This window comes from Felis catus, chromosome C1 (genome assembly GCF_018350175.1).
Source record: "Felis catus isolate Fca126 chromosome C1, F.catus_Fca126_mat1.0, whole genome shotgun sequence".
Lineage (NCBI taxonomy): Eukaryota > Metazoa > Chordata > Mammalia > Carnivora > Felidae > Felis > Felis catus.
This window is the reverse complement of record NC_058375.1, coordinates 92164-119041: the sequence shown is the minus strand read 5'-3', so window position 1 is coordinate 119041 and position 26878 is coordinate 92164. Positions and strand designations below refer to the sequence as shown.

Genomic DNA, 26878 nt, shown 5'->3' with positions numbered 1-26878 from the left:
CTCTACACCAAATATGGGGTTTGAACTCACAACCCCGAGATCAAGAGTAGCGTGCTCCGATTAAGTCAGCCAGGTGCCCCAGGAGTCTATTTTTCGATCATTTGTCTTGTTTTTTAGATTCCACCTGCAAGTGAAAGCACATGGAATTTATCTTTTTCTGTCTGACTCATTTCACTTAACACAATACCTTCTGGGTCTATCTGTGTTGTCACAAATGGCAAGATCTCATTCTTTTTTATAGCTGAGAGGGGTGTCATTCTTGCTTAGATTCGGGAGGTCTGAGCAAGCACAGCTCAGGCTGAAGCTGGCCCCCTCCCCAGCAGCCTGCCCCTTCTCAGCAGCTGAGGGCACCTGGTTTTCAGGAACAGCATCCTTGCTTCCAGCTGTGGAGAGCATCCCACCCCTCCCCACGCCCAGCCTGGACACCAGCCCAGTCCAGCAGACCCCCTCCAGCAGTTTCTACAAGGCCTCAGTGGGAGGAGTTATGGCCCCAGGTTTGCAGTAATCCCTCCCTCATCAGGGGTTCTCCTTCCCACACTCCCCACTCTAACACCCGTTTCTGCCCCCTCCACCCCCACCCCCACCCCCCAGCCCCCAGATGGGCTCTTGGTTATTCCTTTGACTCCAGCCTCCTACTCACCCAGCCAGCTATTTCTGTCTCAGCGTTTGTCTTGCAGACACTTAGGAAGCACCCTCTCCTGGCCAGGCTGTGTGGTAGGAGTGGGGGAGGGGTCTAGACCTCCTCCTCCTGGGTCGGTTCCCTTCCATAAGCAGGCAGAGTCTCATTCAGTATCTGCGTTTCCTTCCAGCCCAGTTCCTGGCAAGGATCAAGGGTCAATAAATGTGTGCTGAATCCATATGCACGGTCAGCAGAGTTGCCTGCCTCTGTGGGTGTGGGAGCCCTGTTTGTCCGGGTCCCTTCTGCCTGTGGGGCCAGAGCTGGGGGACCAATCGATGACAGCAAATCCTAGGTTTTTGGAATTTGGAGAATCAGTCCCTATGGTGACAGAAGAATAGGTCCATGAAACTGCAGTCAGTTGGAAATTCAGAGTAGGGGAGGGGCTGGGCTGTTTGGAGCCCTGATTTGTGAGAGGTGAGGCCTTAGCTCTGGCGCCACAGCGGCAGTGGCCGCCCCGATTGTCTCCAGGCCCCGGCAGCCTCCTCCCGTCACCTGGCAAGCTCTGCCTCACTCTGACTCCAGGACCTGCTCCTTTCCAGAGGGGAAAGCTGAGCTGAGAGTTCCCACAGCTGTGTCTGGCTTCTCTGTCTCTGCTCCCCGGACTGCATCCATCCTGGAATGTACCGTGGTCAAGGCAAAAGGCCTTGGAGTCGACCACTTCCTGGAAGGCCACCAGTGGTCCCCTCCTGGATTGCAGCCTTGTGAATGTGACCAGTGAGGTCCTGCAGAAGTGACGGGATGTCTCCTTAAGGTTAGGCTGCAGGTACATCTTGTTCTGTGTCTGCCATATGCACTCTGGGGGAGGCCAGCTGTCCTTGCGTGTGGAGAGGCCAACACAGTGTGGACCTGAGTGAGAGTGAGTTTAGAAGTAGGTTCTCCAGCCCCTCGAGGCTTCGGGTGAGATCCCAGCCACTTTCCACATCTTGACAACAACTTAATGAGAGATCCTGAGCCAGAACCACCCAGCTGAGCAGCTCCTGGACTCCTGTCTCTCAGAAACTGTGTGACATGTCGTTTTAAGCTATTATACTTTAATTTGTTATGTGGCAGTAAGTAACAATAAGTTGTACGTAAAATAAATAATAGCAATAAACAGCTAACGTACCCACGCTCACCTGACAAGTCACCCCCACCTGCCTTCCTGACAATGGAATGGTGGAAGAGGTTGGGTGGGGGTGAGGACTGGACTTTTGGGGAGAGTAACCCCAGAAGTAGTCCCTACAGCTGTGGTCATAAGCGGAGGGTGGATTGATTCTGCTTTTGGCCAGTCTGGCTTTGATCTGGAAGCAGTTCCTAGCAAGCCCCAAGTGGATGGGTACAGTGACAGGTCCAGGGCCCTGCCATGGTGCTGACCAGCCACAGGCCGGGTCCACCCCTGAGGGATCCAGGTGAGACTGGGGATCGTTTCTGTGGTGTAAGTGATAGGGCACCCTGAGTCAGAGCATGGGGTTGGGGATTCACAGGCTACAGGTTTCCAGTAGATGAGGGATGCTTCATGCTAGAGCCACAGGGCGTACCACCCTGGATGGGCAGCTGGCCCTGCCCCCGCCCCCCCGCCCCAGCACAGACCCTGTGACACTCAGGCCACACTGCGCTTCTCCTCGGTGGGGTGCCTCAATTCTTTTGGCAGCCTGGTAACCATGGTTACTAAAAAGTACCTGGTTACTGCTGCCTCGAAGGCGTTTCCTCCTGGTGTCCCACCTGACGCCCGCCTACCCGGTCGCGTGGGGCTCATTTCCTGGGCCTCCACAGTCAGGAGTCTTAATGTCTGTGTGGGGAGATAGGAGCTCAGCGAGGAGTAGAAAGTCAGTGTTGGACGCTTGAAGCCCTGGGCTTGGTCCTCATCAAGCCCTGACCTTAATGTAACGGAGGTTCACACACCTGAGCCAGCAGGAACATCCTACCCAGTGGGCCAGGAAGGGGAACCTCCCTGCAGCTGCTTGTGCCGGCCAGAGGCTGGTGGAGAGGAACGCTTCTCCAGCCCTGCCTCTCCCCGCACTCACGGTCCCCCCCTCGCATCCCTTGCCCTGGTTATTTTTTAATGTTTATTTACTGTGTGAGAGGGAGAGAGAGTGGGGAAGGGGCAGAGGGAGAGGGAGAATCTCAAGCAGACTCCATGCTGTCGGCGCAGAGCCTGACGGCAGGGCTCGATCCCACAAACTGTGACCTCGAACTAACAACAAAAAAAGTGCCCGGGAGCCAAAATCAAGAGTCGGGCGCTTAACCGGCTGAGCTAGGCCCTGCCAGGCCCTGTTTAGCACAGTGAGGGGGAGCTCAGCAGCCCCTGGATGTAGGGAGGTGGCAGCACTCACCCCCCAACTTGTGCCAAACGCTCACACCCAGAGGGCGGGGGGCTGACTGGACTCCCTTCTCATTGTTCTTTGAGGTCGCGCGCCCCGCAGTGGGTGCCCTGGACCTCAGCTCGGCTGCCAGTCTAGGGTCAGGAAAAGTGTCACGTATGTAAGTTCTGGCCGAGCTTCTTTCTGTACATTGAGACCAGCTCTGAATGCAACGCTGGGGGGGGGGGGGGGACAGGCCATCGTCTGGCTGCGTGAGCAAGCAATTTCCTTCTCTCCTTTTCTGCTTTGGGAAAAGGGAAAGTTCCATGAATTGGCTCTAGGAGTTTGGTTTGTAAAATTAAGAGGTGAGGGTCACATCCCAGGATCTGAGCTGACCAGTCTGCCCACTTAGAGCTGGCAATCTTTGGGCAGACTTTTCCTGGAAGAGGGCCCTCGACAAAACCAGACCCCCTTTGGCACCCTGATCTCGGACTTCCAGGTTCCAGAAGTGTGAGACATATGTTTCTGTTGTGGATAAGCCACCCAGCCAGTGGTCCCCAGAGGATTAGACACCAGAGCTAACTGTTACCAAGTAGACTGGTGGCAGGAGGCTGTTGCTGACTTTCCAGAAGTCGCTGGGCGAATGCCTGCCCCTCTGAAGACAGAAACTAAGGTTCGGGTGTCTAGGCTAATGCTCTTTTGTGATGTGGCTCCTCCCTGGCACTAGGGTACACAGAAGGACCTCCCCTCCCCCCGCAGAGGGCACACACGGGGTCCTTCCCTGGCACACAGGCACAGACAGTTGGGAGGGTGGGGCCTGAGGAGCCGTGGGCTTCCCCCCAACCCCCATGAGCCTCGTCACCTGCCTCCGATCTGACCTTTTCCCCAAAGGCGGCAAGGGAGCTTCCTCCTGGGTGGGGAGACCTGCCTGCCCAGCATGAGCCCCAGAACCCTGGGGAATGTCTGGGCCACCCCCGTCTGGAGCTTGGGAGGGCTGTGTGAAATGAATGAAATAGTGCCAGAATGTTCCAGTCCCCAAGAAGTTCTTAGGGCTGGCAGCTGTGACTGCACGGCCTGTGGCTGCAACAGCGTGTGCACGTGGTAACTGGGCTGTGGGTTTCTTGGCTGCCATCCACTGGAGTCTGGGGGGCACGGTCCCCTCAGACCTGCGATGTGATGTCAGGGGAAGTTTGGAGAAGGGAAGGTGGGGAGGGGGGAAGCAGTTACCTGCTGTTCCTAGAGCAGCACCTGCCTCTGGGCTTCCGGGGATTGTCCCGCCTAGAACTGGGCTGCACCTGGGCGGGTGACTGAGGGGGACAGACATGCAGTGCCAGAGGCACACAGTCCCACGGTCAGAGCTAGAGACCGAGTTACACAGAGCTAGAGACCCCCTCAGAGGTGGCCAGGGCCTTTCCCACAAAGACATACAGACTCAGACCTTCTCTCCCATGTCCTTGAACTTCCTTCAGTGTGCTCTGTGTTTGGGAAGGCCACAGACATGCATCCCACACCCACAATCTCTGGGTGGGGCACCCGTGTTGGGCACCCCCTCAAGGTCTTGTCAGCACAGGAGTGGTTCAGGGAAGGCTCCTAGCACTGACTGATACTGAATTTTATTTCTGCTGTCACTTCGTTGTGTGACCTTGGGCAAGTTACAGAATCTCACAAGTAAAATAAGTTTAGTAATAGTACCTCCCCGGTAGTGCTGTGTGGTTGAAGGGATTAAGTAAATAATCTGCATAATGACAGTTGTTTCCAGCAAAGATGGAGTAGCAGGGACCAGATTTACTTTCTTGCCTGAAACAACTAAAAACTGGACAAAATATATGAAGTAGTAGGCTTTTCCCTCAGTGGGTCCCTGAGAAGTGAGAAACCAGTGAAGTGAGCCCTGTGTTGCCCCAGCTGTCAGAAGACGGTGTTTAGGCCTTGACCTCAGGGAGGGGAAGCCAGGCAGAGCTTAGCAGACTTCTGAGTCCAGGAGGCAGAGCTGGCAGGGTGGGGCTGGGGGGACCACTGCGGCTGGAGTCCTGTGACAGAGTGTCAGCAAGGCGAGAGAAGCCACGGAGGGGACTCCAGAGACATGCAGAGGGTCTCCCTGAAGGCTGATTGGATCACACTGGGAGGAAACTCCTTGAGGCCAGGAAAGGAGCCACCAGAAACGATTAGAGAGAAAAATCCTCTGAGTTTACCCAGGCTCATCTCTAGCCAGATTGGAAAAGGCCGTAATTCATAGGGCGCATGGTAGAGTATTCAGAAGGACTTGTTCCAGTAGTGAGGGATAATTAGCCTTACGGCGAGTGCTGTTCCTAATAAAGTTTATGAACAAGGCCCCAGGGGATCAAGCTGTCTCCAGACAAAGCCCCAGAACAAAGCCCAGGAATATTTATTGGAACACAGAAATATCCAGCACCCAACAATTACTATTCATGATGTCTGGCAGACAGTAAAAAATTACCAGGCATACAAGGAAGCAGGAAAATATGACCCATGATAGGAGAAAAATCGATCAACTGAAGTAAACCAGAAATGTCACAGGTAATAGAAACAGTAGACAAAGACATTAAAACTGTTGTTACAGTCATACTTCATATGTTCAAGAAGCTACAGGAAAGACTGAAGGTTTGAGAGACCTTCATAGAAACCCACTGAGCTTCTAGACATGGGTGTGATGGCAGATTAGACATTGAGGAGGAAAATACTAGTAATAGTGAACTGCAAGTGTACCCATAAAACCTATTCAAAGTGAAAGAGACTTAAAAAGTAGAAAAGAAGCAAAGACAAGAAAAGCACATTAGTTAGTTGTGGGACAACTTGAAGTGGCTTCATATACATGTAATTGGAGTCCCAGAAGGAGGAGGAAGAGGAGGCAAAAAACAACAACAACAACAAAAACCACTGAGAGAAATAATGAATAGAATTTTTCCAATATTGATGTAAACTATAAACCCACAGATCCAAGAAGCTCATTGAAACTCTAGCCTAAGAAATTTGAAGAAAACTACGTCAAGGAGCCACATAATCAAACCGCCGCGATACGGGGCTAAAACAGTGGTGTCCGTTCTTGCCGCTTCTGTCCGGCGGTGTAGGGAGTTCAAGCCAGTTAGGCAAGGAAATGAAATAGAAGTCACCCATATTGGAAAGGAAGAAGTAAAGCTGCCTGTGTTCAAGTGACATGACCTTATATGCAAAGAAATCCACTAGGAAAACTATTAAAACTAATACATGAATTAAGTGAGGTTGCAGGGTGCAAAATACATATTTTAAAAATCAGTAGTATTTCTAAACACTGGCATCGAATACTTTTGAAAATGAAATTAAGAAATCTTTCACTAATAATAACATCAAAAAGAATAAAATACTTAGGAATATATTTAATAAAAGAAGTGCAAAACTCAGGCTTTAAAACAACAGAACATTTACTGAAAGAGATTAAAGAAGTTCTAAATAAATGAAAAGATATGTCATGGATCAGAAGATTAAACATTGTTCAGATATTGATACTTCACAGGGGTGCCTGGGTGGCTTAGACAATTTGAACATCTGGCCCTTGATCTCAGCTCAGGTCATGATCTCATGGTTTATGGGTTCCAAGCCGCCGCGTCAAGCTCCGTGTCTCTGCTTCTCTCTCTCTCTCTCTCTCTCTCTTTCTCAAAATACATAAACTTAAAAAAAAAAGATGCTAATACTTTACAAATAGGCCTTTGGTTTTAATGCAATCTCTAACAAGGTTTTAGCTAAGATTTTTGCAGAAACAGACAAGCTGAATTTCCAAATTCATATGGAAATTTAAGCAACCCTGAATATCCAAAATGGTCTTGAAAAAGAAAAGCAAAGTTGGAGGGCTCAAACTTCCTGATTTCAAAACTTATTACAAAGCAATAATAATTAAGACAGTGTGGAACTAGCATGAGGTTAAGCATAGTGACTGGTGGAATAGAACTGAGAGTTCAGAAATAAGCCGTCATATTTACAGTCAGTTTATTTCCAACAAGAATGTCAGGACAACCTAATGTGGGAAGAGTCATTTCAACAAATGTTGGGACATCTGATCAGCCATTCTCTTCCTCACACCATACACAGAAATTAACTCAAAGCAGATACTACACATAAATGTAAGAGCTAAAACTTTCGTAAAATTTTTAGAAGAAAATGATCTTGGGTGATGAAGGGCCTTAAGCAAAGCCTTTTTAGGCATGATACTAAAAGCATAAGTGACAAAAGAAAAAGGATAAATTGAACTTTGTAAAAATTAAAACTTGTGCCTCAACAGGCATTATCCAAAAAAATTTGAAAGACAGAGGAGAAAAACATTGCAAAACATGCATATAATATATAAATATGTATTAATAGGTATTATATATATATAATATATAGATAGATAACTCTCAACTCAATAATAAAAAGACAACCCAACTAAAAAAAAATGGGTGAAAAATCTGAACAGACATTTCTCCAAAGATATATAAATGGCCAACAAACACCTGAAAAGCCACTCAGCATCATAGTCATCATGGAAATTTAAACCAAAACCACAATGAGATACCGCTTCACACCCACCAGGATAGGTATAATTAAAAAGGGGCGTCTGGGTGGCTCAGTCGGTTGAGTGTCTGACTCTTGATTTCAGCTCAGGTCATGAGCCCAGGGTCCTAAGATTGAGCCCTGCATTGGGCTTTGCGCTGAGCTCTGAGCCTGCCTAAAATTCTCTCTCACCCTCTGCCCCTCTCCCCCACTGGTGCTCTCTCTCTCTCCCTCTCAAAAAAAAAAAAAAAAAAAAAAGACTGGCTCCATCAGTACAGCATATGACTCTTGATCTCAGGGTCATGAGTGAGAGCCCCACATTGGGTATAGAGATTATTATTTACTTATTTTTTTTAATGTTTATTTATTTTTGAGAGAGAGAGACACACACAGAACTCCAGGCTCCAGGCTCTGAGCTGTCAGCACAGAACCCGATGCAGGGCTCGAACTCAAGAACTGCGAAATCATGACTTGAGCTGAAGTCGTACGCTTAACCGACTGAGCTACCTAGGTGCCCAAGATTACTGTGAAAAATAATAAAATAAAATTAAAAAAAATTTTAAAGTACAGATGGGGGTGTTAGCAAACTTGTGGAGAAATTAGAACACTTTTACATTGTTGATAAGAATGTAAAATGGTGCAGCCATTTTATTTATTTGATATTTTCTTTTTTCAATTTATTTTTTATTTTTATGGCTCAAGCACAATTAGTTTTTTGTTTTTTATCCAAGTTAGTTAACATGCAGTATAATAATGATTTCAGGAATAGAACTTAGCGATTCATCACTTACGTATAACACCCAGTGCTCATCCTGACAAGTGTCCTCCTTAATGCCCATCCCCCATCTAGCCCATCCCCCCACCCAGTGCCCCTCCAGCAGCCCTTAGTTTGTTCTCTGTATTTAAGAGTCTCTTATGGTTTGTCTCCCTCTCTGTTTTTATCTTATTTTTGCCTCTCTTCCCCTATATTCATGTTTTGTTTCTTAAATTCCATATATGAGTAAAATCATATATTTATCTTTCTCTGACTGACTTATTTCTGTTAGCATAATAGTTCTAGACAGTGTCACCTAATTATAGTTACCAAATGCAGATTGATGGTTACCTTGGGAGTAGGGGAAGGAGGTATCACCAAGAGCATAGGAACCTTTAGGGGTGATGAGCATGTTCACTCTCTGGATTATGGTGATGGCTTCCTGGGCATCACAAATGTCAAAACTTAGCAAATTTTACACTCAAATATGTGCAGTTTTTTGTATGTAAGTTATACCTCAATAAAACTATTTTTTAAAAAGTTAAAAGCTCATAATTTGTGTAAAGCGTTTACGACTGCTTGGCATGTGGGGTGTCTGGCTGGCTCATTTGGTAGAGCATGGGAATCTTGATCTCAGGATCTCAGCCTCGTGAGTTCAAGCCCCGTGTTGGGAGTGGAGTCTACTTAAAATAAAACTTAAAGAAAAGAGAAAGACTCCTTGGCACATAATAGCTACTCATCGAAATTGGCTTACTTTTACTGTCTCAAGTTCAAGGGCTCAAGGGGACTACATGGCTTCAGGAAAGGGAGCCCAGCATCCCCTAAGTGTCCATTCCCTCAGACCTGGGTAAGGGCCGGAAGGGCTGAGCTCTGTCTGCTTCCGGTGGAACTCTGGTGCCCTCATGTGCTCCCTGGGGGTACAGCAGGCTGCCCTCTACTTCCCTCTCCCTGCACCTTTCCCCCTGCTTGGGCCCATGCTCCCGGCTCCATGGAATGTGTGTCTGACTGCCCATCTATCCATCACTTGTTCCCCCTGGCCCAGGTCTCCACCAAGACTTAACATCCACTGTGGAACATATCCTGATGTGCTATAGAGCTCTGCCTGGTTTCCTCATCCTACAGCAGACATCCCTCCACTGCCCCCCACGATGAGGTCCTCCAAGATTGGGTGGGAGAGGAGGAAAGGACAGCCTCTGGGTAGAGCTCAGTCCTCACATGGCCTCACCCTAGTCCCCCTGCTCCCTCCCCGCAGTCTCAGAGCTGGTCTCCCTGCCTCTCCCAGGGCAGCCAGGGCAATTGTTAAAAAGCCTCTGTCCCAAACCCTCCAAACCTCCTCACCTTATGGGGCTCCAACCCCATGTGAGGCTGTGTTGCTTTGCCCCTGTAGACAGATAAGCCCACACACGTGTGCCACCCAAGCCTTGACATGGCACTGGGCCAACTAGGTGTCCACACGGAAACAAAAAAGTGTGGCAGGACCTCCCATCAATACCAGGTGGGTTGCAGATACAATTTGAAAGCTAAAACGGCAAAGCTTTAACAAAATATACAAGGACACCTTTATGAAATCTTTATGACTTTGGGGCAGGCAAAGGTTCTTTAAAAGAACAGAAATGGTGATACCATAAAGGAAGCTGTTGATCACTTGCACCATATTAAAATTTAAAACCGTTTACCAAAAGGCACTGTTAAGAGAGTGAGAATGTGAGACTGAGGGAAGGTATTGATAATACAGACAGCGGTGAGGAGTTCTCATCCAGAGTGCACAAGCCCTACAAACCAGTGAGGAGAAGGCATATGAAGGTGGCACAGGCACCGGGAAGACACACCCTCGAGGGAATAGAGAGGCCAGGGGCCAAAGGGAATGTGGATTAAATGACCACGGAGCCACCAGAGCGCCGAGTGGCAGAGACGGCGGTCCGTGAGGATGCGCAGCACAGAGACGACCCGCGCGTGTCCTGCAGTCGGCGCAGATGCACAGCCACTCGGGAAACCGTCGGGCAGTGTTTTCTGAAACTGAGCAAGCTCGCCCCCCGACCCGACCCTCTGGCCTCTCCGGGGCCAAGTACACAGGTTTTCCGAGAGAAACGTTCGGGCATGTTTGCGACTGTGAAGTGGAAACAACCCAAATCTCCTTCCACAGAAACATGATGCAGAGACGAGGCCACTGTTGGTGGTGAAACTGACCAGCACAGCCCCCGAGGTGCCTGACTCCGAATCACGTTGAGGCTCCGAGGAGGCAGACGTGAGATTGTAGAAAATACACATATTCGTTTCTGCTCCCAGTTCCTGGCCCAGAGCTACTGAAACCCTTGTGAATTCCTAAGCGATAAGAGCACCAGGACCACCTTTTGTTCTAATGAGCTGACTCCGGGTGGGCTCTGGGATAGAGATACTCACCAGAAGGACCAGCCATGATTAGAAGCTTGGAAATTTCAGCCCCAGCAACACCCCCTCTTCCAGAGAGAGAGGGGCTGGAATTGGATTTAATGACCCATCATGCCTATGTGAGGAAGCCTCCATAAAATCCCGATCGTATGGGGTTCACAGAGTTTCCATGTTGCTGAACATGTGCAGGTGTGGGGGGAGTGGCACCCAGGCCATAATTCACCCCGCACATCTCTTCCATCCGGCTGTTCACCTGTACCCTTTATCATACCCTCGTACGGTAAACCGGTAAATGTAAGTAAATGTTTCCCTGCCTTCCGTGAGCTGCTCTAGTAAGTTAATCAAATCCAAGGGGGAAGGGTCATGGGAAACTGGTTTGTAGCCAACAAGTTGTGGGTGACCTGGGGACCCACTACCTGTGACTAAACTCGGAAGGGGGGCGGGCAGTCTTGTGGGACTGAGCCCTTCACCTGGGGATCTCATGCTGTCTCCAGGTAGATGGTGTCAGAATTGAGTTAAACCGTAGGACACCCAGCTGGTGTCAGAAACAGAAGTGAAGTGTGTTGTGTGGGTAGCACAGGAGACTCACAGGAGAACAGTGTGAGTAGGAAACTAGTTTTTCTTTTTGCACAGACGCGGAAAGGTTCTTAGGGCACAACTCCACTTATGTAAAGTTCACTATGGGCCAGGCTGGCCTGCACGAGGTGGCCGGGTGGCACACACCGACAGGCAGGGTCCTTTCCTACACAGTTCGTGCCCTTCCTGCACATGTCATACATTGGCTGGCTTACTGGGAATCGAAGCGCCCCGGCCTTGCTCCCCCTGTGTGAAGCTGCCTCTCCACCATCACCCTTATGGCCTTGGCCCTCTCTGTCTCCCACCCACCGTGTCCTGTCCCTCAGGCTCTCAAAGGCCTTTTAGTCCAAGGCCCTCTCCTCAGAGAAGTCTCCAGCCCCTCCAGGGCACCCCTTCTCTCCACAATACTTCCTTCTTCCATTGTGTTGCTGTCAGAGATGATCTCATCTACCTGTCTGTTTAGATGTTTGCTGTCTGGCTCCCTTACTCCCCCTTCACATCCCTTATAGCCTGGAAGCCACAAGTGTGTGTTACAATGACCTGTGTGGGATGGGCACTATCAGCCCCGAGATCAGGATGGCCTGGAGCGCAGCTAAGGGCACTGGGTCCTAGCTCTGCCGTTTGCTAGCTGTGTGGTCAGGCAGGAGTCGCTCACCCTCTCTGTGCCTCACCAGGCTCAACTCTGAAAACAGGGTCTTCTTTGTGCCCCCTCCCAGGATGGATAAGTTTTGGAAAGAGTGCTCAGGGAGGCCTGGCAGAGGAGGCGCACTCTGGAGGCCCATCTCTGAGGCACTGTTACCCCTGCCTGCCTACTCTTGGTGACTGGTTGCGCTGGGGGTGGCAGCACCAGGCCCCCTTTCTTGAAGGAACAGACTCTGTTTTGCCTCCTCCTTCTTGCGCCCACCACCGGCGTCTAGGTCAGGAGAGATGCTGGTGCAGAGTAATGCACTTTCCTCCCCTGAACCCTCCCAACCCTCTCTAGAGGCCAAAGCCCATTCCCCTTCGGCATGCTGGCTACCAAGAGCCCTCAGTGGCCCCACTTGTCCCTTTGCCCCCACCAGCAGGTGCAACAGTGCTGCCTGGGAAGGGGCCAGTAACCCTCTGGAGGCCGGAGGAGAGAGGTGCACGCCTCGCTCCACTATTCCACACCCAGTCATCAGCGGCCCACCTCCAAAGGATCTCTAGGAACATTCTGGAAAGGTCATTTCCCCTTTATCATCACTCAGTAACCCTCTCTATTCCACACAGACGACAGGGCAAGGCCCTAAGACCCAGACAGGCCTGGGCTGGTGGGAGGTGGGGGTGGCGCTGCTGGCAGGGGCGAGGGTTCACAGCAGGTGAGGCCACTTTAAGAGGAAAAGTCAGCCCGGGCCAAGAGTGCAGTGTGGCCTTCAGCTTGGGAAAGAGGAGGCCCGTGCAGAACTGATTGCAGGTTCGCATTCTCTGGCCAGCATCTGACCTGCCCAGGAAGGTGTCCCTCACGTAGCTGGAGGGCCCTCAAATGCCATCTATTTGTGGCCTGGACCTTGACGGCTGGCAGGAGACATGTGACCACAGGGATGGGGTATTTTTGGCAGTGGGGGTGGGGCCTGTGTGGTGAGCCCAGCACCATGCCGCTCTGGGACAGGCAGCTCGGACGCCCAGCTCCACTGCCCTGGCTGGCCACAGGGTCCCAGGTATGACACTGTTAGTCCCTTGTTCCCACCCCAAGAAGTCCAAAAGTCAGACAGCCCCAGAGGGACTTCCCCAAGGGCCAGAGAGGAGGGGACATTTCAGTGGGTCAGGAAGCCACAATGCTCTGGTCTCAAGGAATCTTCATCTCAGCACCGGCCTGACCAGAGTGACCTCCCACCTCCCAGGGTGCGGTGGTGGCTGGCCAAAGGTCGAAGGTCACCTCCCGTAGGAGGCTGAGACACTAGGGGCTCTCAGGCAGTTGGGGTCGCCTTTGTTCACAGAGATGAGGCAGACAAGGGGGCTCTGCTAGCTGGGCAGGCCTGGGTCAGGGGCGCAGACCTTGAGGATGGCTCTAGTAACCCACTGGGAGTTAGGAGGCTCATTTCTGCTCTGTGACCTCCTGCCTAGGCAAGGGGCAGAGCCAGGTGCTCCCTGGTGACCTCTGAGTGGGCTCTGGCCAGCACTAGAGTGACCTTGAACTCAGGGGAAGCCCGGAAACCTGTCCCAGCCAAGGATGGTGGAAGGTCATCCCCAAAGGCTGGTCGCTTGCTGGACGCTGCCACCCCTCCTCCGTGGCCAGCTGCCACCGTGGGCCCGTGGGGACAGGCCAGAGTTGACCACCCCCCACGTAAACTGACTCCCAGTGAGTGACCCTTGAAATGGGTTTTGCTGTATGAAGTTTACTTTGGTACCTACAGTTCTGCAGGAAAGTTGGAGAAGGTGAGGCTGACCTAGCTGCACAGAAAATGCTCAAAGATGTGACGTAAACCACTTCTGGGGACAAAAATTCAAACACAAGGAACCCTATTTTCTTAGTGTGCCCACTATTTGATTTGCAGAATGTAACATATGTCATTACACGGTTATTATCAGGGGTCAGTTTGGAAGCAGGCAAAGCGGGAGCCGCGCGTTCTCTAACTCGGAGGAAAGGTCGGGTTTGACAGCAGCTCAGCTTCCCTCCGGATTCCCTTTTCTGCTCTCTTGCAGGACATAGATGGAGTGCCGGCCCCCGAGCCGAGGAGGTGGGGGGCACCCCGGGGACTGGGCAGGGTGGTGGCAGCGCATGCTGGCCTGTGTCCGGGGCCTGGGTCCGTGAAGATCCCACCTAGCCTCAGGCTGTGCTGCTCAAGCGCCTCTGCTGACCTGAAATGGAAAACTTCCAGTACAGCATCCAGCTGAGTGACCAGGACTGGGCCGAGTTTGCAGCCACGACTGAAGAGTGTGGCCTCCCGCAGGCCAGCCTGGCCTCTGCGGATGAGCTCTTGTCCAGTGACATTGACCAAGGGGACAGCAGTGGCCACAGTCCCCCTGGGCCTCCACCCCTCCTCGAGGGGCAGCCGGCTGCTGGGGGGAGGGGCTGGCCTGGTTTCAAGAAGGAGGACAAGGCCGCCACCCGGCCACTGGTCAGCAGGTCTTGGCGTGAGCCTGTCTTGGCCCTGGGGGCTGATCAGCAGATGCCCGGCACGTCCGCACAGTCAGAAGCTTTGCCGTCCCTCGCATCTGACGCCGCCCCTCTAGGTCACAGCTCGTCGCTCCCAGGGCCAGCGTCTTCCAGAGACGAGATGCAGAGACTTCTGCAGGGGCCAGCCCCCCAGGACCCTGATCCTAGTCCCCCTGGTGAGTCTCCTCAGAGCCCCGAGTCTCCCGGCTGCACCACTGCTCCCCAGAGGCCCCCCGGCACTCCTGGAGCCGCGCCACGCAGCCCTGGCCGAAAGAAGAGGCACGCGGCCGGAGCCAAGGGGGGCCGGTGCTCGAATACTCCGGGCTCTGCTCCCACCCACCTGGGCTCCCTGCTGCCTGCTGAGGCCGGGCCCAAGGAGGACCTTGGTCTGGCTGGGTCCAGGGGGAAGGGTCTCTCGGCTGGAACAGCAGAGCAGACACCAGGAACCAGGCAGAATGGACTGAGTCCAGAGTCTGCAGGAGCGCCTGCGCAGATGACCAAGCGAGGAACAGATTTGGGTCTGTCTACACCAGTCCCTACGACTGAGCAAGGTACAGACCCACTCAGAATGACCCCCAGAGCCGAGCCACACACCGCGTCCACACCTGCCCAGGAGACTCATCCAGATATCTCCGAAGCTAAGTCAGATGTGGCTCCGTCTACACTCGCCTCCAAGCTTCAACCTGACATGGCTCTGTCTACACCTGCCCCCAAGTCTAGACTGGACATGGACCTACCTGTGGTGGGCCCAGTGGTTAAGCCAGAGGTGGACTCATCTACACTTGCTCTGCCTCACCTTGTTTCCAAGACCCGATCCGATGCAGGTGTGTCTACACCTGCTCCCTTTCCCCGGGCTGGGCCTGACTTGGTGGAGGTGGAGGCTGCCCCGATGGCCAGGCTGTGTTTGAGCTCTGTTGTGTCTCCAGAAGGACACCAAGAGAAACCCAGAGGGGAGCCTTCAGCAGGTGCCCCTGGACATCACTCGGGGGAGCCCCCCCTACCAGGCTCTGTTCAAGCACCCAAGAAGAAGAGAGTGCGATTTTCCATGGCCGTGCCCAGCCCCAAGGAGCCAGGTTTGGGAGAAACCTCAGGCCCACCCTCACCAGCCACAGCCCGGCCCGCGCCTCCCAGGACAGCAGCCGGGGGCCGAGACAGGCCTGGAGGCTGGGATGCTGTGGCAGTCGGGCCCCGGTCCCCCCAGCCTCGGATCCTCAAACACCTGCCTTCCCCTCCCCCCTCTGCCTCTGTGGGGTCTAGGCCCAGGAGCAGCTTTGCAGTGACCCTCCCAGAGGCCTACGAGTTCTTTTTTTGTGACACTATTGAGGAGGAGGATAAAGATGCTGTGGAGGCGGCAGAAGCTGACCAGGCGCTGGCCGGAGTACAGTGGCCGGACACATGCGAGTTCTTCTTCCAGGACCGCCAAGCCCAGAGGTCAGGGCACTGGGGGGGCCACTCCGTGGCCCGCCCCCCACAAGCTGAGCCTGTGCCAGCCTGTCCGCCTGGAGACCCCGTGCCCATCTCCATCCCCGAGGCCTATGAACACTTCCTTGGGGAGGACGTGTCGGGGGGCGTGCTAGAGCTGGCTGCCCTTCTCCAGCTGCAGGCCACAGAGCCCCCCGGGTCGGTCCCCTGGGGAGTGGGGTCTGGAACCTCACCAGAGCCTAGCCCAGTCACAGCAGAGCAGCTCAGCCTGGCAGTCAGGCAAGCAGGTGAGTGTCGCCTGGGCCCCGGGGCTGTCCAGGTCCCGGGAACGTACTGTCCAGAGAGTTCAGCCAAGCAGGTGAGTGTCGCGTGGGCCCCGGGGCTGTCCAGGTCCCGAGAACGTACTGTCCAGAGAGCTCAGCCAGGAGGGCTGCAGGGGAGGGGCAGGCTAGGACCCCGGGTCATGAGCCCTTAGGGGGGCCTTAGGGATGATCCGGGAAGGATGGACTAGCTCCTGGCCATCCCAGGACACAGTCCAGGTGGGGTGGATGAGGCCAGACACCACGGCCACTCAGGAACTTGTCTCTGCACTGACCGTCATTCTGTATCCGGGCCCAGATGACAGCAGTGCCCTGCCCCCGGCCTCTAGCACAGTAAACACCGGGACAGCTCACGCTCAGGCCTTGCTGCCTGCTGGGTCGGGCACTCAATAGACTTTCTCTCACATTTCCCTGCAAGATATTTTACAAACCAGGAAATGGTACCCCAGCGGCAAATCCTGCTGAGGTCAGCTTGACTCAACTGTGCCACACACTACCCTGTGTCTTGGGACGGGGTACTACACGGAAGAAGTGACTCAGACAGCGTGTCTGGGACAGACGAGCCTGGGTGGAGCCGGAGCACAGAGCATGCTTCTTTTCCCTAGGAGAGCCCCGGGAGCCTCTCACCTCGTTTACCTTCAGCCAGAATGACATGTGCCTGGTGTTCGTAGCCTTTGCCACCTGGGCTGTGAGAACATCAGATCTGCACACCCCAGACGCCTGGAAAACAGGTTTGGGGGCCCTGGGGGAGGAGTGGGCTGGTGCCCAGGATGACAGCTGGTGTCCAGTCTCAGCTGCCGGGCCAGCGGGGATGAGGGGTGCGTGGAGAGGCACAGATTTCTCCCCGACCCACCCCTAGTTCCGCTGGCCTCCTCCTGCCCTTTGAGGGCCAGGCCGTGTGGATAGAAGACAGTGGCCAGACCGGAAGGCAGCCGGCACTCAGGAGGCTCTCTCGTGCTTCTCTTGCAGTCTTGTTGGCCAATATCGGTACCATCTCCGCCATCCACTACTTCCGCCGGCACGTGGGGCAGGGGCGCCGCAGCCGCAGGCCCAGCCGCAGCCGCAGCCCCAGCCCCAGCTGGTAGGATCCAGGCTTGGTCCAGGAAGACACAGGACAAAGAAGTGGCCCCAGGGGCTCGGGACGAGGTGCCGCCTCAGGTCTTGCCCTTTGATCCCTGTGTCCTATGGCATCTAGGAAGGAGCCAGTGTCCTCGGTCCTGGCTCCCTTGGATTCCACCCAAAGGTCTAGCCAGTGGCTGAGGCCAAGGCTGTGCTCCACACCTGGAAAGAGGGAGATTCTGGAAGGCTGGGTGGGTAGGGCTGAGCAAGGAGCTGGTTAGGAAGGTGGCCAGATTAGCAAATAAAAACATAGGGTGTCCGGTGAAACTTGCATTCCAGACATGCAGTATTGGAGATTGTACTAAATTACGCGTGGCTTATCTGAAATCAAATTTAACGGGGTGTCCTATGTTTCATTTGGTGAGCTGGGGTGAGAAGCAGGACAAAGTGTTGGAAACTAGAAGGTGTCAGTGCAGCAGCAAGGCTGCAGCTGGAGATCCAGGCAGGGGGCAAGGGCGAGGAGACTGGATGGCCTTCAGGTGGAGCCCCCTCCAGATCGTCCCAGAGACTATCTGCCCTGTTTACAAGTGGACTGGGGTAGTGAAAACCTCTGAGGCCTCTTTGACCCCTGAACCCCAGGGGCATGTGGCCAAGGCCTTCTGGGCTCCTGAGACCATGAGCAGGAACCCACAGGGGCTTATAGGAGGGCGGCCCTAGCAGGGTGAGGGTCTGTAGGGCAGAGGCTGGAGCCCCTCCTGTGGGGAACCCTGGACGAGGTACAGGGGCAGAATATGGTGGTGTCAGGTAAAGGGACTGAACATTTGGGGTTGTCCCGGGGCTTTGAGGAGCCAGAGATGGGGCAGGAACGCGGGTGGGAGGCTGGTGGCGGCAGAGCAACGGAGGCTACCAAGCTGGGTGCCGGGTCGGCGTGTGCACAGGGTCCCCAGGACAGGGGACTCCTGGCTGCTGAGTGGAAAACGCGGGGACACGCAGCACAAATAAAATCTTTATCTTTCTTGTTTAGTCTCTTGTCAGTTTCTCCCAGCCGGCCGCAGTCCACTCACATTTGCCCGGAACACCCTCCTGCCTGGGCTTGTGATGTCTCAGACTTCGCTGACCTCCTACCCTTGTGCTCTCTGACCTCACGTGCTCTGACCCTCACTACTCTTTCTCAGCCCTCTGGCCTTCACACCTACGCTGTTCTCCCACCCCCAGGTAAAGCCTGCACCAAGTAGCCTCCCCGTGTCTTCCCTGGCGGAATGGTTCAAGTTTGGTCCCTCCATGCATCCTGCTCTGATCTGTGTCTGACCTGAGCAGTGTCACCAGGCCATCTTCGGTATGAGGCCCTCTGCCTGGCCCCTCCAGAGCCCAGGGAAACTCAGAGTTCTGGAGACCCCTGCACCCTGCTGTGGTCAGACACTGACTCGGCCTTCGATGGCGTTCAGGTATTGGATGCTGGTCAGCCTGTGGCCCTACAAAGAAAGACCCAGCTCTGCTGCAGACCCCCACTCCTGGGTTAATGCTGGCGGGTAGTCCCAAGAACCAGCCGGCCCAGGGGCCATCAGATCCACTGGATGAGCCCCCCACCAGCCTCAGGTGCTCCGCGGGGCCAGCGCTTGTGGGAAGGAGATGAAGCTTTGTCCCAGATGTTGTCATAGCTCCTGAGGGGATGGCCACCTGGTGGGGGGGGGGGGGGGACAGAGATGCATGTGCCTTCAGGAAGCAACACCCAGAGCTCCCCTCAGAAAGAGGCAAGGGCCTTCACTCACCTGAGGGAGGCAGCAGGGGGTCGGGTGAGACTTCTCTCACAGGGGAGACCTGGGGACCCCAACCACAAGTCTGAGATCTGAGCCCTGGGGGAGGACGCTTGGAGACCAGCCCACGAATCTGCCAGATCCCACCCCTACCTTTTCCTCCCGCATCTACCGTTCCTACAGCCTCCCCCCAGCCTGCTGCTGCTTCCGGTCCTTGACCTGCCACATCTTCCCTGTTTCCGTCTGTCCTGCTCCCCCAGGGTCCCCGAGGCCACACACTGTTTCCACCTCCCCGCAGAACCCTTTGCCCAGCAGGGGTGGGTGCTGCTACTCACATGCTGAGGGGAGTCTGGGGGTGGTGGACCCTGGCCCTGGACAGAGCCTCGGTGCCGCTGAGAGGCTCGCGGCTGCAGGGCTCCCTTCTTGGAGAGCAAGTGGGGACCGGAGAGCCCAGAGCTGGGGTCAGAGACAGGCACAGACACAGGGACCGAGGGGAATGCGCTCGAGGACTCAGGTCCAAGTGAGCTCTGCATCGCGCTGAGGAACTGCAAGAAAGGGGTGGTGACCTGAGGCTCTGGACCAGAACCTCGGTAGAGCTGAGGGATCCCTGTCCCCGAAATGCCTTGGCCTCTCATCATGGCTGAGTGGACCTCAGCCTGTGGACACATCCGGCCCTTTCCGTCCCCCACAGGGAACTGACCTCATCCAGGCCCTGGACATCTGTGATCTTGTGGTAGGAGGTAGCAGGTGGTGTGTAGGGATCAGCATAGAGCGGGGACCGTGGGGCCTCCGGAGGCGGGTCTCGGGCCTCGGGGGTGCCCTCCGGGCTGTGCTTGCTCAGCTGCAGGCAAGAGGCAAGAGGGACAGGTTTCCTGAAGAGGAGGTGGCCTGAGTCCTCCCTTCTCTGAGCAAGAAGGCCTCTAGGTGGCTCCAGGGCCACCCGGGCCTGAGAAATGGAGGCCAGGGAGGTGAAGGGTGGGATGGAGAACTGGGTCAGCGTGCTGGGCTCACCTTGGTCAGGTCCAAAAACAACGAGGTGGCCAGGCCGGGCCCCTCAGCCCGGGCCTTGTTCCTGGGTGACCGACTGCTGCTGCTCCGTCTCGGCTCTGCCCTCTGCCTGCTGGTGCCGGTGCCGCCAGGGTTGGCCTGGTCCTGTGGGGACCAAAGACCTTCCAGAAGGTTCCCTAGGGCCCTGACCCACTCAACCCCATGAGGCTGCACAAAGTTCCCTTCAGTCTGAGTCTCCTCCCCTGGGGAACTAGGGTCCTGCTTGAAACGGGGTGCCATGGGGGTCCAGGTTCCCCAACACAAACTGTCCTCGTGACTCCCTGCCCCCTTCTTCTGCCTATCCCTCCCCACTCCCAGATGCTCACAGGCACAGGCTGGGCGGGGCAGCCTGTGGTGGACGGCACTGAGGATTCAGGGAGAGAGTGGCTGGTGTGCGTGGACGGGGGTGCTGGGCACCCTGAGCCCCAGCTGGTTCGTCCATCTGAGGAGAGTGAGCCTCGGCCACCACCCGGGACCTGGACACCAGGGGGCAGGCAGAGGGGAGGTGAGACAGACAGCAGGACCCCTCTCCCTCCCCACCCCCCCCCCCTTCTGCCCAGAACCTGAGAGGTGGCTGCAGCGTCTGTCCTTGCTGGCCCCTCACCTGTGTGGACACCCGCAGCCCTGGGAAGCTCTCAGGGCCAGGCGGTGGGGGAGCTCCGTCCCCGTGGGAGACCGTCTGCAGGCAGAGCAGCCAGTGGCTGTAGTCCTCGTAGCTGGCACACAGCACGCGAATGGTGTTGATGAGACGGCCTAGCACACAGACGCCGTGAGGGGGCCTGGCCACAGAAGCCCCCCGCAAGGCCCCACTGAAGAGCTGGGGCACCCGGGAGGCCCGTGCCTGCCCTCCCAGCCCGGGCCTCCACCCACCTTCGATGAGGAAAGAGCGGATCTGCTTCCCCTTCTCCTCCAGGTTGATGCGGATGGCGCTGAGTGGGAGCTCCCCCTGTGGGGGCAGTGACGAAAGACGGAGCCTCAGTCTGGGGTGGGTGCAACCTCTGTGCCTCTGCCTGGGCCCATAATTCTGTCTCGCCCTCCAGAGCCGGGCTGGGCCCTCAGAGCACAGGCAGAGGGCAAGGCAGGCTGCGGCTGACATCCCCGAGGGAGGTCAGTGCCCCCCGTCTCTCCTGAGGGATACCTTTACCCCTGGACTCTGGGTAGGGCCTCCATCAGCCAAAGGCACAGATGGATGCTTCTGGGGACTGGTCCCCTGGGTCACCTATTAAGACCGGGGGTAGGGTGGGAGGGATCATGCAGGAGACCCCTGTACGTTCCTCAGTGACTGAGGGTAGAAGGTTACTGTGATACACATGACAGACACACTCCAGCTCGAGAGGACCCTCACACACACACACACACACACACACACACACACACACTGGAAAATGTCCGCTCGGAGGTATAGGCCCCTCTCAGAGATACTGGGGGCCAACACAAGAGTGCCTCCCAGGAGGGGTTCTGCCCCCATGCACCCTGCCTCTGTGACGGTCCTGCTGGTGGTGGAGGATGCTCTGGCATAATAAGGGGTCCTACGCAGGGGTCCCTCCTTAGCCACATCACAGCTGAGACCAGACTGACCAGGGCAGCGGGCCAGGTGGGTGGGGCCAGCACACTCTGTCCCAACAGGCCCCGAAATACAGGTTCCTCCGGAGCCACTGCCCTCTCCCACCCCCACACACAGGGTGTCTCCCTGGGGCAGGTCCACAGTGGGGAGGGACCCACCTTAAAGCAAAGCCCATCCGCTTCCTCAGAGAAAATGGCCAGTGATGTCGGGTACAGGACCAAGAGCCGGTCCCACTGTTCCTGCAAGGGAGTCAAAGGCAGAGGGGGGGCTCGACCAGTGTGTGCGAGGGCCTGGACCCCGTTCCTCACCCCTCCCCCATCTTTTGTCCCCTCCTCCATTCCCCCTCCCATCCGTCCTGTGCCCCCATGTCTTCATCCCTGTGGCCCCATCTCCTGTCACCCCTGCCCCCCCCCCCGCCTCCCACGCACCTGTGAAGGCAGATGCTGAAGCTTGACCCTCGAGGCACAGATGGCACTACCCACCATCTGACGCCCCGATGCTGTCCGCAGCCGGGTCAGTCTGCGCTGCAGAGTCCAGGGCAGCTCGTCCTCAGGGAGGCCCTAGTGGAGGGAGGTCAGGGGCAGGCAGAGGGTGTGGGCGCAGGGGGGATGGAAAGGGGGGTGGGGGTTCCTGGCACTCACCTGCGGGGGCGATGAGTGGCAGTGCTGCAGCCCTCCCACGAGGGCCATCTGCTTTTCCAGGTGGTACAGCCAGCGGCCCAGCTCAGCCTGGCTGGAGCAGAGCACGAGAAGGGGAGCAGGCAGCGGGCCTGGGGGTGGAGGAGTGGAGTGGGCTGGGCCAGCAGCCCACAGGAAAGGCCCTGCCCAAGGGATCCCTGGGCACCCCAAGGCCTGGAACAGGAGGAGCCTGTGACACCATCTGGGACCATCGGCCACTCACAGGGCCACATTCGCAGCCCTGGAGGTCCCCTACCCGCCACCTTGCACCCCTGCCCAGCAAATGCTCATGGGCACACTGGAGGAAAAGCCAGGATCCCCCAGTGCACTCAGGGTCCCTCCGTTGTTCTGAAGCTCAGCCAGACCGAGGTCCCTGAGCAGCCCCAGCTAGAGGTCCCTCCTGGGGGCCAGGTCCACCCACGCCCCCCACACACCTGTGATCTGGAAGGCATGCTCTCTGGATCCCTCGAGCGGGCAGACACTCAGCTCCATCAGTGGTAACAGCCCCTGCCAGAGCACGTGGGGGAGAGGAGGGCTGGGGGACCCCTAGTGGGACGTGGATACCCACCTCCCAGGAGGCTGCTCTCTTCCTCTACCCCTAGCCTCCGCCCTTTGCCTGTTTCCCCGCACCTGGAAGGTGAGTCCTTTGGAGCCATGGGCCTGGAAGTACAGGTAACAGGGGAACAGCTCCAGGAAGCAGTCGCTGATGTCCTGGGGGAGAGCAGGGCTGCCGGTGTGACGGGCTGGGGGTCAGGCCCCAGGCTGGTACCCGAGCACCCCTGCCCCCTCCCCGCTCGGCCCGGCCCGGCCCCACCTGGCTGTGCTGGAATCGCAGCCGGACCTTGGCATAGTGTATAACCTTGCCCAGATTCCTCACAGGCACCCTCCGCCGCCCCTTCTTGAACACACTCAGGAACGGCTGCTCTAGATTTTCTCGCTGGCGCTCCAAATCTGGGATGTCCTGCGGGGAGCAGAGCTCAGGGGAGGGGGCCTGACCTGGGACCAGCTGCCCCGCCCATACACACCCCTACAGTTACACAATACAAAGGTTAGGAACACACACACACACACACACACACACCATCGCTCATAGGTACAGAACCGTATACACACTCACAGCTTCTTAACGTGGAAATAGTGGGAAGATACACACACGAGCGAACACTGCCTGCCGGTCATAAAATTACATGGCCCAGTGGTAGAGACAGCGAAGTCTGAACTCAGCGGAGATCCAACCCTCATTTTAGACATTTCCTCAGCTGCGTACCCTTGTGTCAGTTACTCAGCCTCCAAAGACTTGTCGGTCAGAGGGGTTTGGGGGCATCTGACGGAGACGGTGCTCGAAACACTCCCATGCTTGTAGTGTTGGCTGTAAATATTTAATACCTGGTTCTACAAAGGGGGGGAGGTGATTTCGATGTAAATACTCCCACCATGGCCCATTTCAAACTACCAGCATGTCAGTGACTGGGGAGCTGGAAAAAGATGCATCAGATCAGCCCTTGAGAGTCTGTGCCGACAGCTTTGGCACACCACGGCGGGCCCCTTAACCTCACCCACAGAGAAGCCCAAGGTCCTGGAAATGGCTCGAAGGGTCCTCTGTGATCTGCCCCCTCCTCTAGTCCTGTTCTCTCATATCAGGCATAGGCTGCCTCAGGGCCTTTGTACTTGCTGTCTCTCTGCCTGGACTACTCAGGCCAACTCTTCTCACCCATCAGGACTTGGCTCAGATATCACCTTCTCTAGGAGATCCCTTCTGGGTAACTTTGTAACCTTCCCCGATCCCTCCGCACACCTTTCCTCCTTTACTTTTCTCCTTAACGCCACCACATCTGACTTATCATATCTTTTACTTGTTATCTGGCTCTGTCACAGGGATGGGAATATCAAGAGAATGGGGTCTTTGTCTATTTTGCCCACTGCTGTATCCCCAGGGCCCAGGCCAGGCCTGGGATGTGCTGGAGGTTCAGTGCCTGTCTGCTGAGGGGAGGGGTTGTCAGTGCCCACACACACTTAGCTGATTCTGGCACACAGGGCATCCTCTGTAGTCGGTGGGGGGGGGGGGGTTAATCATCAGATTGGGAGTCGGATAGGGATGGGTGTTGACCTGACACCCTGGCTGGAAGGGCTGAGGTCTAGGGGCTCAGGGGCGAGTTGGGGCCATGCTTCATTTGGGTGCTAGCAGGGGCCGTCTCAAAGGCTGCTGGGTCCCGGCCAAGCTAAGCCACCCCTTGGGCAAGCCCAGGAATGTGAACAGGCTCACGGCTTCCTGGCCTCCCTGACTCTGGGTGGGGCCTCCTGTACCCACACCCAGTGTGGGGAACAGCTCAGGGATGGGACCCATGAAAATTAGGCCATGGAGCAGGAAGGAAGGGCCACAGAGCTGGCCCTGTGGCCCGGGCCCAGCCTTAGGGCCCAGGGAGGAGTTAGCTCATAGCTGTGGCAAGGTTGGTTCATTTGTAGGTTCAACCTGCCTGGTCCCCTTTCCTGCTATGTCCTGGCAAAAGAGGACCACCAGGGCCACCACACCTCACGTGACTCCACCAGGGTCACATGATGTGTCCCAGGCTGGGACGGAGAGAGTCGAGGTCTGAGATGCGGCCACATGGAGGGACTCCAGCCCAGCCCAGCCAGACCCTGGACAGAGTGCCCTGCCCACTTCTCTGAGGCAGCATGGTTTCTCAAGCCAGCACTTTGCCTGCGGAGAGCCCCGGGACCACAGAGGGCAAGAGAGGGGACAGGGGTGGGCTTCCCAGCCTGAGAGGAACACGTTGGAAAGGTGAGCTCTGGAAGCCCACACCAGCTGCTAGGCCTCAAAGGGGCAGTGCGAGGACAGAGGGATGCAGGGCGTGGGCCCTGGCCCAGAGTCACAAATGTTACTACTTCTATGTCTCCCAAGAAATTGGAGGCTCATTTCCCTCACGTGCCGGGGTCTCTGCACATAGCAGAGCCTCACCCCTACCCAATGCTATCCAAGCTGGGGAAGAGGGCTTGAGGTCTCTCCCCACTCAGCTAATCCTTAGCCTCAAGGAGGTGGGCAGGGTGAGAGGGGGTGGAATTCAGTTCAGAGGCGGGCCTAGCACACGGGAGCCACATCCCTGCTGTGTGGCCTTAGGGGGGGGCGGGGCACAGTGGGCTGCTGTGGAATGAGGCAGTAGTGGATGCCGAGATACCCCCTGGGAGAAACAGGTCCAGAGTAGGTGAGAGGCTGGCTCACTGTTCACCTAAACCCTCTTCCTCTCAGAGTAATGACAGAGGGTGGGGGTTCACAGCCACACCACCACCGTGACACCCGCGCCCACGCGGCGACATAGATACATGCGCTTGGTCCATCTCGAATATGCCTGGACATGCTGTCCCGAGCCCAAGTCCTGGGGGTGGGCAGACACCACAGGTACGGTTCTGAGTGGACAGCCTGACCTTGGGGCCCCCTCCCGCGTAGCAGAGAGACTCCTGGAGGCCCCGCCTGTGGCCCGCCCCTGCCCGGTGCTCCCTCGCCCCACTGACTCAGTGTCTCTCAGTTTCGCTCTCCACTCAGACTTTCGGCCGCATGAGCTCCCTAGGGTGGGGCAGCGTCTGCTTCCTCACCTCACTCGGGATCTGACTCCCCCCAGGCTGAGGGGGTAAGACCCTGGGCTGAGCGAAGATAGGACAGGCACACACAGCCACACGGAGACCACCGCCACCGCACCCCTGTGAGCTGGGACACGCCCACCCGCCTGCTCACCGTCCCAGGGACGTAGTAGAAGATCTTGTCAGCAGTGGTGTCCCCGTCAGGACCGGCCTCGGTGCCAAACAGGCCAGCCAGCTTCCTTGCGCCATCCTCTCTGGGGACAAGTGAAGTGGGGCTCACAGCCTGGCCCCAGAGGCAGACTGAGGGACACCCTGTGACCTAGCGGCCGAGGCTGAGCTCCCCCCCTCCCCGCCCCCCCCACCCCCCGCCCTCACCTATTTCCCTTCAGCGAGGGCTTTCTGGAGAAGGAGGCCCGGAGCCTCCTAGGGGCCTGAGGGACGCAGTGGCTGTTCCCCATGGGCGGCGGTAGTGGCGTGCCCCAGTGGAACAGGTCGACTGGTCTGTGTCCCTCGGTACTGAGCCTCACGTCCCACCTCCCAGGCGGGGCTCTGGGAAGTCTTGCCCTATACCTAAGGGCCGGACGAGGGTGGAGCCTTTCTGGGAGGGACCCACCCTTCCCTGGGCCCAAGCCTTTCAGCTCTCTGACCTGGTCCTCCACACACACACAGGCTAGGCTGGAGTTGGGGTGGGGGTAGGGGTGTGGGGGGTGGGAAGAGTCTTCTCCTGGGGTCCAGCCAAGAGCACCCATCTTGGCCTCCAGTCTGTACAGCAGTCGCCTCAAAGGCCTGGTTTATGAGTATGTGGCCTGCCAACACTCGGGTTGGGGTTGCCTGGGGCTGGAGCTCCGTGAGCCCAAGGATCCCCCCCCCCCTCCTCTGCCTGATACAACCCCTCCCCACTGAGAGCACACATCCTGTTTCCACCCAAATGCCATTGAGTCACCACTGACTAAGGGGGTGTGTGCTTACTCCCAGCTGCTGAAACAGGAGTGTGCAACTTTAGGGAAGGGGAAGCCAGGACCCTCCCCCAACCTCTCCGTCCCTGGCCAATGCCCAGAAGGGAGGCCACAAACCTCCTGGGTGTCCCCAGGACCATTACGGTGAGGCAGGGGTAATGCTGTGTACACCCACCCCCCTCTCCAGAGCCTGG

The 26878-nt window shown here is 56.2% G+C and overlaps 2 protein-coding genes across 4 annotated transcripts; one reads left to right on the top strand and one right to left on the bottom strand.

Annotated features, from left to right (window-relative positions):
- The first annotated feature begins 8838 nt into the window (after positions 1-8838).
- PERM1 (PPARGC1 and ESRR induced regulator, muscle 1) lies at positions 8839-18136 on the top strand. Of its 2 annotated transcripts, XM_006944180.5 has the most exons (4): positions 8839-12873; positions 13859-16021; positions 16660-16785; positions 17024-18136. In XM_006944180.5, the coding sequence occupies exons 2-4, from the start codon at positions 14020-14022 to the stop codon at positions 17137-17139; spliced, it is 2244 nt and encodes a 747-aa protein (XP_006944242.3). In that variant the 5' UTR covers positions 8839-12873; positions 13859-14019; the 3' UTR covers positions 17140-18136. The 2 variants fall into 2 exon arrangements, with proteins under 2 accessions (XP_006944242.3, XP_044890818.1); XM_045034883.1 differs by lacking the exon at positions 8839-12873 and having other exon boundaries at positions 12909-16021.
- Positions 18107-26599, bottom strand: PLEKHN1 (pleckstrin homology domain containing N1). 2 transcript variants are annotated; one of them, XM_006944214.5, is made up of 16 exons: positions 26104-26597; positions 25883-25982; positions 22970-23116; positions 22786-22866; positions 22590-22662; positions 22120-22247; positions 21907-22038; positions 21637-21717; positions 20785-20860; positions 20519-20667; positions 20241-20390; positions 19879-20019; positions 19568-19708; positions 19203-19412; positions 18883-18931; positions 18107-18790 (listed from the first exon to the last, which is right to left on the bottom strand). In XM_006944214.5, exons 1-16 carry the CDS (start codon positions 26475-26477, stop codon positions 18675-18677), a joined length of 2148 nt encoding a protein of 715 aa, XP_006944276.3. In that variant the 5' UTR covers positions 26478-26597; the 3' UTR covers positions 18107-18674. The 2 variants fall into 2 exon arrangements, with proteins under 2 accessions (XP_006944276.3, XP_044890819.1); XM_045034884.1 differs by lacking the exon at positions 20241-20390 and having other exon boundaries at positions 26104-26599.
- Between the last annotated feature and the right edge of the window lie 279 nt (positions 26600-26878).